Here is a 13,981-nt window from a genome sequence, read left to right as displayed (position 1 = left end):
CCTCTGATTGTTAATAATTGTCACTTTTCGCGGCCCCCAGAATGTTGTGAATGTAACGTAACGTTATTTGCCGCGCCGCGCTTAAGTGTATTACGTCCCTGACGTCACGCCATATTTGTTGTTGTTTATATACGTCATTGTTTATATTTGAATCTGAAGTAAAAGGAAGAACCTAAACGCACAACGCTTTGTACCTCTATTATCCCATACGATCGCGATAAAAGTTTTGAAAGTTCCAATTTGTTCTTTTGTTAAGTAATTGGAGAGAAATATGCATGTGAAATAAACTGTCAGTTATATTTCTTGTTTAGTTATTTTTAGCTCCACTGGCCAGAGGCCAGCCGGGCTTATGTCATGGTCCTGTGTCCGTCGTGCGTGCTTGCGTTAACTTTTTCTTTAAACATCTCCTAAACTACAAGTCCAATTCTGATAAAACTTCTCACACATGTTCCTGGGGTGAACCTCTTTCAAATTTGTTCAAATTATGCCCCTGGGGTCAAATTTGACCCCGCCCCGGGGGTCACAAAATTGAAAATTTGCCTATATAAGGCCTATTTTGTGAAAACTTTCAAAATCTTTTCGTCCATAACCATTTGGCATAGGGCTATCAAATTTGGTATGTAGAGAGATCTAATGGTCCTCTACCAAATTTCTTCAAATTATGCCCCTGGGGTCAAATTTGACCCTGCCCCGGGGGTCACAAAATTGAACATATGCATATATAAAGCCTATTTTGTGCAAACTAAAAATCTTCTTGTCCATAACCGTAGAGCCTAGGGCTACCAAATTCAGTATGTAGTGACATCTAATAGTTCTCCACTTAGTTTGTTCAAATTATGCCCCTGGGGTCAAATTTGACCCTGCCCGGGGATCACAAAAATGAACATACGCTTAATATATCCGCGGCCCGCGAAATCTCTCTGCATTTACACTGGTAGATTCTGCCTAAGCATTTTTAAAACAAGCAATATAATTGGCTGTCGTTTCCCAATCTTCCAATTAATATTGGTTTCTTAAAATGTGTTTGGTATTTCGTATGCAAATGGCGCTGTTGTGAAGTGAAAATTAATATTATTGAAATGACAAAACGCAATCGATTTAACGACTGACATCATATAGTTTGATAGGAATAATGAAATGTGTTTGTCAACGAAAAAGACTACGTTTTAGATACAAGAAACACATATTTTGTTTAGAAATGTGCACAGTGAATTTGTGTCACGGAAACCAGTGTTTCTGTTTGCAAATTGGAGTTTAGTATACTAGAGAAGTAAAACAATTTAGAAGAGGATCTTTCGAACATGGAAATAGACAAACATGATTTGATTTATATGAAAGTGGATCTGTGTATAATCAGATTCATATGCATATTCTGCTTTATTATGTTTGTCACGCTGTTCAGTTAATTGAAATAGCATTGAACTCAAGATGTGAAATGCAAGATATTGAAAGATAAACAAATTAAATATATTAATTTAACTCAGTTTAATACATCATTAACACAAGAAGAACACTCAAGTGTGTTTGTTTATATTTAGTCCATTAACCTTGTTTGTATATAACATTTTATAAAAAAATTGTATTGTTCCAAATGGTTAGTATTATTCTTTTATGTTAACATTATCAAAATTCTTGTTTTATTATATTTATCAAAAAAAAATTTTGAATGACTTCATTTTATGATTTATAAACAGATTGCAAAAAAATATTTGTTCAAGATAAACTTAACAACAAATTGTTACATTAAAATTAAGTGATTTTAATATTCAGAAGCAAAAAAGTAAGGAGAACCAAACTTAAAAAGATGTATCTATTAAAAGTATATTCTACCGATGCAGTGAACAATCCCCTTGTTTATAACATGACTGCCGCTAAGTCTATTACTAGCAACCTATCAGAGAATATATAGGTCAGATACCTTATTTCAATATATGGCAATCCTAGTATTTTTCAAAAACAGACATGACAGGTAACCAATGTCAGATGGAAAAAGTAAAGGAAAGTTAGGTCAAGCTCATTGTTTGTCATGATATCTCTTTAAACCTCACGCCATATGCAAGTAGTGTTGCCATGATCGCAACATCTTGATGAATTATAATTCAATTTTTTTTCTCATAAACATTTACTTTGTTTAACAAACAACCTCTACAAAGTTATCATTCCTACTGCCTTTCGTAAAACTCTTAACTTTGTGTTTCCTCAGGCAAATATCTTCTTTATACAATAAACAATTTCTTCACCACGTAAACAATCCTGCTACACTCACTAATGCCTCAAGAATGAAGTAAAGTTTAGGTGATCTACATCATTAGGTATATTGCATATGTCATGAACTATATAAGTAACAGAAACTTTGAAACCTACAAACTTTTTTTGGAATTTTGGAAAAAGATTCATGATTGCATGAAGGAACTTTCATTAATCTTGTAGAACATGCGTAGATTTTATCTTCAGCATCTAAAAATATGTGAAATAGAAAGAACGACAATATCTTTTGGAGAGATAAATGTACCTACGTTATAAGCAAAGGACCTGTGCGGCAGTTCCCGGGCTTTTTAGTCTGTTTAGTTAACACCGTAGTAACGTTTTCCATATATAAAAATGCTCACCCTTCCAACTTTAAGCGCCCAGTGGGATTAGGGATAGAAAGAGAAAGTAACAAGCTTAAGTACATTTCAACCCATGCGCATTGCACGCTTTTTTCGCATAAAAAAAAACAGTGGAGCGATACAGGGCCACCATGGCCCTTTTGTTCTTGTTTGGTATCTTTTATGGGAAAGAAAAAGGGTGTATTGTTCTGTGATGAAATCATACATGACACTGTTGGTGTGTTGGCAGGTACTGCAGAAATCCATCATCTGTGTCTCCATTTGTGTGGGAGGATGATGTCACAAAATGGCCGGTAAGTCAGCCTTATGGATGGGTATCCAGAGAAACTATATATTTAATTAAATGTAAATGCTGAAAACTTTAAAGTCTGGAACTGTGTTTTTTAATTGTTGGTTAACTTGATGCCATAGTTAACAGGGATCACTGAGCTTGTTAAGTCATCAGCTCTTGTTTGATTTTTGTACAAAATCAAGAATGTAAGCAGCAATAATTGTTCTGTCATTTACTTTTGAATGTACTCTATGAACTAAAAAAATATCTCTAATCAATGTTAGTCAATTGACACTATGTGTGCTATCTTTTCAACAAATACATGAGTGATACAAGTACATTTTTCGTTATCATTCTTTCAATCATATAAACTTTCTTGTTCATAGCTATGCACGGATACAACCAACCCTAACACGACTGATCGGACTGACCGTCACATGACCTGCAAGATCTCAGGTCGCCCGTGTTGCCATGGTATCCAGGGGGAGTGCATGATCACCACAAGGGAGCACTGTGACTTTGTGAGGGGATACTTCCATGAGGATGCCTTCCTATGCTCGCAGGTAAGTCATGCATGAGTTGTTTTTACTTGAAAAGTTGATTTTTGTGAATTAAGTGGTTTAATACTTTAATAACTTGTATATGTATGTATGTCCCCAGCATTTGAAGATGCCAGTTGGCATACCTCTGCCTTTCTGTTTGTTTTCCCATCTGTTCATCCTTCAGTGAGTGTGCTTGTCCGCATTATTAATATATGACACAGCTTTGATGGTTGCATGGATGGATGATGTCTTTGAACACAATCAATGCCCCCCATGCTACATAACCTTATTTTGACTTTTTAATAATCAGATCAACCTGAAACTAGTGGTAATGTTTGTGGACATAAATTATTGGCAAAGTTCAAAAACCAGTGACTGCAGTTGATATTGTTGTGAATTATGGACCTTGATTTATGAAGAAATGGCAAGGTCAACTACTAGTAGTTGACCTTGCCATTTCTTCATAAATCAAGGTCCATAATTCCAGTATGTTCGATCTCAAATTAAAACTGTTTAAATCGGATCATTTTTACTAGGTGATGTGTTTTTGGGTATAATAACTTGACCAAGTTTGATAATCAGCTAGATTGCTTCTAGCACTTGAATTATGACCTTTGAATCAATCAAAAATCGTCAAATTAACCTTGTCAATTCTCTTACTCAAACAGTTTAAAGCTGATCATTATGAACTTTGGAAAAGATGTTTTTATGCCCCCGGATCGATAGATCGGGGGTATATTGTTTTTGGCCTGACTGTCATTGTTTTTGGCCTGTCTGTCATTGTAATTTGTATGTGTGTGCGTGTGCGTATGTGTGTGTCCCCCAAAACTTTAACCAAAACTTTAACCTTGGTCATAACTTTTGCAATATTCAAGATAGCAACTTGATATTGGCATGCATGTGTATCTCATGGAGCTGCACATTTTGAGTGGTGAAAGCTCAGGGTCAAGGTCATCCTTCAAGGTCAAAGGTCAAAAAAACTAATACAAAAACTAACCAAAACTTTAACCTTCTTCATAACTTTTGCAATATTGAAGATATTTGGCATGCATGTGTATCTCATGGAGCTTCAAATTTTGAGTGGTGAAGGGTCAAAGTCAAGGTCATTGATTAAGGTCAAAGGTTAAATTTATGGATTCAAAGCGGCGCAATATGGGGCATAGTGTTTCTGACAAAAACATCTCTTGTTTGGTATAATATCTTAACAAAGTTCGATAACCAGCTAGATTGCTTGAAGCACTTGTGAATTATGGCCCTTGAATTGTTAAAGAATGGTCAACAAAATATTGCCCGCTCTCTACCTCAAACAGTTAAAATCAGATCTTTATTCAATTTTATGATTATGTTTGTTTGCATTGTTCCTAGAACAAGTCCACTTGAAGACTTTTTGAATTATGGCTCTTAAATAATAAAGAAAATGGACTAATTAACTTCGCTGCTTCAAATCAAACAGGTAAAATCTAACCATCATGAAGTTTGGTGACGATGTGTGTGGGCTTATAATCTTGGCCAAGTTTGATAACCAACCAGATTTCCTGAGGCACTTTTGTATTATGGCCCTTTAATTTAAAAAAAAAAGCCCAAATTTACAGTGTGAGTCTTTTAACTCGAGCAGTTTAAATCTGATCATCATTAGTTTTGGTCACAATGTTTGTGACCATATAATCTTGACCAAAGTTGATAACCATTCCAATTGCATTAAGCACTTCTGAATTATTGAAGTTGTCCAATCCTGGTCTCCATCTCAAATAGTTTTAACCAAATAATCATTAAAAGTTGATCAATCTAATCCAGATCTTTGGACTGGCATATTTTATGACTAATTCAAGTTGGAATTCTTGTTTAAATTTAAAAAAGATAATATTTCAATATTTATCAAACAGACACTATATGTCCAACTACTAGTAAATGCCTTAAACTTATGTAAAGAGAATGAAAAAAAAGTAATTTACATGGAAACTTAATATTGTTGCATAATTTATCAAACTTAATGACAAGCAGTGTGGAAAGGAATGATTCTAATTTTCTTGTCCATCTAGGTTCCGTGCATGAAGAAGATATGTGGGATGATTCCATTTTCTCAAGACAAGTATCCAGACCAGTTTTACAGGCTCTGGACATCGCTATTCTTGCATGGAGGGTATGTTGAATGATGATTTGCCAAACATGTAACATTATTATTTAGTAATTTGGCTGTAAATACTAAAGTGCTACATCTGAAAGCAGACAGTTTGACGTAAAAACTAAAGCAATAAAATAATTTTTAATATGCTATTTAAAACATCTTATTTTTTAAACCTTTTTCAGTTATCTTTGTAAGAACATGTACTCTAAAACTCTTTAGTTGTTGTGCTCTATGATCATCTGGCAATATGCCAACAGAGTAGCTCCTAGACAAGCCTGCACTTTTGCACAGTCTGGTCATGTGCTACTATGTGCACTTTAAGTCTTGCAAGGTATCATGGTCTCATTAGCAGCAAGAGTAATTCTAGACCTGATGCTCAGTGGGCAGGCTTCAAGCAAACCTGGACACATTTGGCATAAGATCCACTTTTGGATTTAGAGGCTGAAATAATTGTATATTAGAAGAGCACCTGTGAAAAATGTGTACTGTAACCGTTCACTTTTTGAAACAAAATGGAAATATTTATTATTGTGTGTTTTTGATTCTTAATGAATGTATTATAATCATTAAACAATACCTAGTGAGGGTATTTAAAATTAAATGTCAAATTCGTGATAAGGTGTATATCATGCACTCTATATTTCCAATCCATTTCAGGTTGTTTCACCTGGTGATCTCCTTGGGTTTCCAGATTCTCATCATGCGCGACATGGAAAAGCTGACGGGATCCATACGCATGACAATTATCTATGTTGGGTCTGGCATTGCTGGCAACTTGGCCAGCTGTATCTTTGTGCCATACCAGGTGGAGGTAAGATGCACATGCTAGATTGCATATTATGTTTAGGTACATTTGAAAGAATATCCCATGTTAAGGTATATTTCTAGTACCTTATTAATAATCCATAATGTTCATAAGCCACAGCACATTTGTTTGTTTTAAGGTAATAGCGAAGCCAAAAATACTATCATGCTGGTGTAATGAAGTCCTCACAGGCTAATCAATAGTGCTCAAACGGGTACCCGAAAAAACCCGAACCTGCGGGTCAAAAAAATACCCACGGATCAGGTTCAAAGTTTATGCGAACGATACCGGTTCTGGTCGCAAGCTACTAAGTACAAAATTACATGTTAAACGTGTACATAGTCAGATCAGCTCTTTTAAACAAGTGAATTAAAATAACATCCTTTATATTCAGCAGTGTTGTTATTACAAATAGTCATAAATGAATAGAAGTTACGCACTAAAATAATGAAACATGTATTATTTAATATATCGACTTCAAAGTAGAAAAGGCAGTTAGAGCTTACAGTGAAATTTATTTTGGATTCTCTCCTCAAAATAAGACAAGCTTTATTTTTGCTTGACATGTTGCTTTTCCTATACATGCACTTTTGATCGCCAATCAAAGTAATAATAACATTTGTTGATTAAGTTCAACAACGTTGTGTAGATCTAATAAATTGTTACATGCAGTTCAGTATTTCATTCATAATTAATTAAATTAAAACAATAAAAAGTATAATATTCTTAACAATGTACTTGACAAACAGTTGAATATTTAAGAACACTAAAACATGCTATGACATTGTATGTAGTTTTATTTTAATTAACTTATGTATTATCTGACCTGACCTGACCCGATTTTTCTCGGGTATTTAAATTTTGACCCGACGACATGACCCAAAGAATATTTTTGACCCGTGTGAGCCCTACTAATCAATGACTACACTTTTTGCCTAGACTGGATTTTTGCTAGTTAGAGACTGATTTTAAATGAAAAATTATATTTAAGCGAGAATTGTTGTACCCAGTCCACTCGGGCTAAACTGGACCAACTTTGACACACATGCATCAAGCCCAGTATTCCCAGAACGAGGCTAAACTATATTTCCCATGTTTCAGGTTGGCCCGGCCGGTGCCCAGTTTGGTATCCTGGCCTGCCTGCTGGTGGAGGTCCTGCAGTCCTGGCAGATGTTGGAGCGCCCTGGCATCGCCCTCCTCAAGATCACCGTACCCATCGTGGTCCTCTTCGCATTAGGGCTCCTGCCCTGGATCGACAACTGGGCTCATCTCAGTGGCTTTCTCTTCGGCTTCCTTCTTGCCTTCTCCCTTCTTCCGTATGTGTCGTTCGGAACACACGACCGGCGTCGAAAACTCATAGGGATTATTTTGTCACTGGGTGGAGCCATTGGGTTGTTTGTTCTGCTTATTATATTGTTTTATGTGCTGCCCCTTTACAACTGTCCTGGGTGTCAGTATTTCAACTGTGTGCCTTTCTCAGCAAATTTTTGCAAGAACATGGAAGTTGATATAGACAGGAATGCAACCTACAGCAGTTCTGTTCATGGATGAAAAATCAAAACTTAGCAATATCATACATGTAGTATTTGGTCCTGTATTGACCTTCTTATGCATAATAACAATCAAAGGGTATGCGATTTTGTTGGTAATCTAGTTGGAAATTGTATCTTTTCATAGATGCATTTATTTGTAGAGCTAGTTGTTCTTTACTTATTTGCGGTGCTTTTGCTTTTTAATATTTTGTTGACAAATATGATATTTGGTTTTGAGGGTAAGAGTTTGCAAGAATCAGGCAGTTAACAGATTCCCAGATTCTATACATGTAGATCTACTTTATTTTGAATCAAAATCTTATATTTTAAAACAACTGATATATTGTCCTATATTTTTGCCATTTTGGGTGATTAAGGTTTAGTTTTGTATTTTTATGCCCCCAGTAGGACGGCATATAGCTGCTGCACTGTCTCTCTGTCCAGCATTCCATTTCTGATTTTTTTTTCCGCCGCCATAGGCGGAGGGATATTGTTTTGCGTTGTCCGTCCGTCTGTCCATCTGGAGCCATATCTTGGGAGATCTTTGGTGGATTTCATTGAAACTTGGTATAAGTATATATATGGATAATATGATGATGCACGCCAAATGGCATTGTACACCAATTGATAATAAGAGAGTTATGGCCCTTTGTTTCTTGGAAAAATGCTTTAACACTTTTGTGTCCAGAAGCATATTGGCGGGGGATATCAATTCAACAAATTTGCTTGTTTTTTCCAAAGCACTTGCAGATATTGACCTTTTTTTTGTTTTTTTTTTGCAGTGTGAATCTATCTGAATGACTTAAAGATCAAATTTGAGTTTTGTTCCTGTCCATTGAATTTAGAAAAAGTTACGAACCTTTGCCTTATAAATGTTATCTAGAATAACAATTTTCCGAGGGCCTTGTGTTTCACAAACACAGCTCATGTTGTATAAGGTTTAGGAAATAAAATGCAATATCCTTCTTACATTAAGTAACCTACGGGTACATTAAGTTAAAAGTTTAAATACTATACAATATATCCATTCTTGTGAAAGATAACATATCTTACTGGACATGAGGTCTGGTAACTTTTGAAATTTACTTGACCTGACCATATTTTATGGGACTTTTTCTTTTTTATGCAAACCAGAAAAAATACCTTTTATTCACTTTATTTAAATCATATTGATGTTCACTTTTTCTTTTTTAATTTTAAAAATACTGTAAAAAATGACACAATTCAGACGTGTTCTTTTATAACATGATAAAACTTTCAATAAATAGTGAAGAAAGATTTTCCGTTCTATTTTATTTTAAAACCATCTATCAGAGAAAAATTAACCTTGACCAGGCAATATTTTAAATAGATTAAAAGTTTCATTTTTATTTCCAAACAAAACGAAGTTTTATATATCTATTTTGTTGTTGGACACAAAATCCAGTTTCAGAAATGTTACTGGACTTGGGGGGGAATGTTATGGGAAAGGTCCGAGGTCATCATGCTAAATGTCATTCAAATTAATACCAATATAATGGATATTATTCCATTAAATAATGGAAAATTTAAGTTTGTATACATTTTATTTTGTATATCATAGAACTGTACTGTTCATAACAAAAATAGCATATCTTTGTTTTGTAATTTGTCTTGATGAAAGGTATGAAATTATGGAATTAATTTGATGTAAAATAATAATTTGTTTACCCCTATCAAGTACAACAATAGTGTTATAATCAGTTACACATAATTCAGTTTTTTATATGTTTATGCAATAGCAACTGAAGGGAATTGCAATTATGTGCACCTTATAATGTGTATGTTGTAAATACATGTTGAATATGTAATTCATTTAACTCAAACATTTATTCATTTTCAAAGCTACAAAAAGAAAGTCATTTTATGTTAGTGTGCCTAGTTATGTTGTTTTTCATGATGCGCAATTAGAACTGCTGATACTGTTTAGAGGTGTATCAAAACCAAATTGATCTGCTGATATCTTCTGTGTAATCAAATCCCTGCAAAATGCTTTTACATTAATATTACAGTTCTATACACGTTTTATATAATGTTTGAATTATTGCACAACTGTGCCTTACAAATCTGCTGGGTATAATATAATTTAATTATTTTGAAAAATGTTGGTTCAATTTCTATGCTTAAATATCACATATATGTATTCCCCCCGTACTTGTGTTTGACCCCTTTTGAAGAAGAGGGGTTTTATTGTTTTGCTGGATGTCTGTCTGTCAGTAGCCCAGTTTGTTTCCGATCAAAAACTCCTAAAAAAATTGTTCGATTGGCTTGATACTTCACATGTGCATTGGCCATGGACAGTAGATGACCCCTTTTGAAAATGGGGTCACTAGGTTAAAGGTCAAGGTGACCATCACAATAAGTGTGAACAACTGTTTCCAATCAAAAACTCGTCAACAAATTGACAGATTGGCTTGATACTACCCATGTGCATTGGTCTTGGACAGTAAGTGACCCCTATTGAAATTGTTGTCACTAGGTCAAAGGTCATGGTAACTGCCACAAATAGTGTGAAAATCATTTCTTATAACTAATTTGTCAACGAAATTACCAATTGGCTTGATACTTCACATGTGCATTCGCCTTGGTTAGTAGATGACCCCTATTGAAATTTGGGTCAAGGTCAAGATCACTGTCACAATAAGTGGGAAAATTGTTTCCAATCAATAACTCATCAACGATTTTGACCGATTGGCTAAATACTTCAAATGTGCATTTGCCTTGGACAGTAGATGACCCATAGTTATAATACTATAATATTCTCAACCCATTTACTATAAGGATGATTTAACAGAAATGCATAATTCTGTTTCAACTAAAAAGTTATATAATTAGCTAAGTCACACTCATATGATACAATTACCCGGTAACTCTTATCAGTTTTGTTGCAAGGCCCTGTTGGGGGGGGGGGGGGCATTTGTCTCTGATCGAGCTATTGTTACAAAGTATTTATTTTTTGTGAAGAATCATGTATTTCATGTTTTACTCTTCTCACTGTTTTCTGTGTATATGTTTTAAACACCTGTAAAAAGTTGGACTCAACCATGCATTAAATTTAATTTATTTTTTTTAATACTTAATTAATAGAACTTTGTATTTTAATCATTAATCCTAAAGTGCCTTGTTTATACGTGAATAAATTGATGTAATTGATCAATTTTGAAGCAGTTACACTTGCTTATAAATAGCTTTTCATACTATTTTTTATACTACTATGTATACTATTTTACATGTTTGTTACAAAAAAAATCTTAAATTGTTCAATATCTTGAATTTCTATTATACATGGGATATGTTCATCTGTGATATGTTTTAGTCATTATTGTGTTTGTAACCGTGTGTACATAGCACAAGTGGTTGCATAGTAATTTATAGAAATGCGTATAAATGTATCTACGCAGTTTGGCGTCTCATACTTTCATTTCATCTTCAGCTTACATATCTAGCTGGTTATAGTACACAAAATATAGAACTTGCAAAATGTAAATATGACATTATTAAATTACACATTACAAAATGCTTGATCATTTTGGATTATCCTTACTTGATGTCTTGTAAATGAAACACACTTGGGTTATATTTTTCTATGTGTGGAATACTGTTTGTAAAGTATTTTTAGGCTTATTACATGTAGGTGTTCCGCTTTTGACATCTATTTCACAATGTGTTGTTTTCATCATCTTGACATAGAAGGCATACAGTGAGTGTCTTCTGTCCTCTATTCATCCATGAAAGGTGCAGTAGATTTTACTGTTTCCTGTAACGCCCACATTGCTTGCTTCACTCTGTGATATACCAACATGGGATGATCGCACACTAGGAATACTGATTCAGTGTTTGCCTAATAACTACCCTTAATCCATCAAACCAAACTTTTGCTTTTACATTTTCCAATTTAAGACTCAGAATCATTCAAACAATCGTTTCAATAAAAGATAAAGTAGATTTTACCATTTCGTTTATGACCAGTACTGCTGACTACAACCCTTAAATACTTGCACGGTTGGTGCTTATTGAATATTCCCTATCCATCTTGCCTACCCGTATCTCTCAACCTTTACTTTCACTTTGACCATGTGTTCAAAATGGGCACAAACCTGGTTATTCAATATCAATTGCTTTTATTCAGTGTTTTTTTATCATATCTATATGCATTTTTTCCTGACAAAGATACAAAAAATATGTTGGTCGAGATGTGATCATTAACATAACATTTTATACTTTCCTTTATTATGTTAGATCTTTTGTTTCTATATTGCTATTTGTGTGAGATAATAAGTTAAATGTTAACATGTGAATCAAAATGTTTACCTCTTAAAAAAATGACAAATGTGTATGTCATGTTTGGTGTCTGTTATACAACATGTACAGAATAGTTTTATATGCTTATAGCGACATTTTTAATTGAACAGTGTGATTTTTAATAAGTGGTTTGTTCTGACAGTTTTATATATTTGCATTTTCATCGTATATTAATATAATTGTTAGAATTAATAGAATTACCTTTCTTTTTTTACTTGCACATATCTGAACACTTGGCCCATTAACTTGTTACAAGAAAATAAAAGTCTAAGAATTATATTATAAAAATAAACTTTGAGTATTATATAACAATAAAATAAACTTGAAGTAGTATATTACAATAAAATACGTTTGAATTATTTCATTTAAATGTACCCAACCTATCAAAGTATATTGTTATAAAGTGTAAAAATATATGGCATACTATTTTCTCAAAAATATTGACAGTTCACAAACATTTTTTATAACATTTTATGTGTATTTACTGGCCAATAATACACAACTGGTATTATCATTAGGTGATATAGTCTATGTGATTAAAACATTATATATTTCATATTTTCATAAATATTATTTATGTTAAGACTATTTGTTATATTGTAGACCATTTTTTCTAAACTATTAAAATGATGGACACAAATGCTGTGTCCTCAATAATGTCATCGTTGTTTATTTCACATCTCCCTAACAAATTGTCCTGAAAATCAGTGTTTGTTTCAATAAGCGTTTAACTATTCAAGGGACTTGTTGAATGAATTACAAATTGAAGCTAACAAAAGTGTAAGATTTTAAGAAGACTCCTAAATCATTAATACAAGAGTAACAACACTTCTATGCAAAACATATAACTGCACAATCTGGTTGTCTTTAATAATTATACGTATAGTACCCGGTCGATGTATCAAGTTATGGTCGTTTCTTGTTCGTGCCACTACCAGTTCGTGCCACTGATATTTCTGTTGAAAAGGGGTAGCGTTTCGTCCCACTGATAATATATAGCCGGGTAGGTGTGAATAATACTGTGTAGGTGTGAATCAAAACGGAAAACTTTTACATCTGTGATGGTCATCTCTGTGCCATGTAAAAACTACATTGTTTAATTTCAAGATTATTTATTTAGGTTAAATGTATTCTACATGGGATTTTTCATAATTTAATATTTATTTTTAAATATAATAATTTAATAAAATGTATTTAAGTTTAAGATTTTTTTTAAGTTGTCATATAGATAATATATAGTACATTAACAATATAGATTTAGAATACATAAATAAAATAAAACATTATCACACCACAAGATATATTTCATTTTTAAGATTTATGTAACATTTGTACACATATATACACACAATAAAACAGCCTCTTATACACATATCAAATATAGTACACTACACGTTTTTGTATCAGATTTCACAAGAGATATTTCATTTTAAGATTTATTTAACATTGTGTACACAAATATATACATATATACAGCCTCTTGAACACATAGCAAATAAAGTACACTACACAGGTTTTTCTTCAGATTTCACAAAATATATTTCATTTTAAGATTTATTTAACATTTTGTACACAAATATATACAAACAATAAAACAGCCTCTTATACACTTCCAGGCGTTGGTGGATGGCTGACAGCACCCTCACATAGTCCTCCTTCGAGTGCCTCGACATTAACACGTACAAACGACAGCACTTTATGTTATAAATTTATTGAACACAATGCACTATGCAAACATATTATAATAATAATAATTGCACAATCGACAAAACATGCT

At 33.3% G+C, this 13,981-nt stretch overlaps 1 protein-coding gene across 2 annotated transcripts in view; it reads left to right on the top strand.

Annotated features, from left to right (window-relative positions):
• LOC127866121 (inactive rhomboid protein 1-like) overlaps positions 1 to 12,861 on the top strand; it is a 45,236-nt gene extending 32,375 nt beyond the window's left edge. For both annotated transcript variants that reach the window (XM_052406526.1, XM_052406525.1), the window contains exons 11-15: positions 2,839 to 2,902; positions 3,267 to 3,443; positions 5,462 to 5,562; positions 6,205 to 6,358; positions 7,454 to 12,861. In XM_052406526.1, the coding sequence (XP_052262486.1) occupies positions 2,839 to 2,902; positions 3,267 to 3,443; positions 5,462 to 5,562; positions 6,205 to 6,358; positions 7,454 to 7,903 (946 nt within the window). In that variant the 3' untranslated portion in view covers positions 7,904 to 12,861. The remainder of the gene's footprint in view (positions 1 to 2,838; positions 2,903 to 3,266; positions 3,444 to 5,461; positions 5,563 to 6,204; positions 6,359 to 7,453) is intronic.
• The last annotated feature ends 1,120 nt before the right edge of the window (positions 12,862 to 13,981 follow it).

The sequence above is a fragment of the Dreissena polymorpha genome, chromosome 2 (genome assembly GCF_020536995.1).
Source record: "Dreissena polymorpha isolate Duluth1 chromosome 2, UMN_Dpol_1.0, whole genome shotgun sequence".
Lineage (NCBI taxonomy): Eukaryota > Metazoa > Mollusca > Bivalvia > Myida > Dreissenidae > Dreissena > Dreissena polymorpha.
This window is presented reverse-complemented; position numbering and strand designations above follow the sequence as displayed.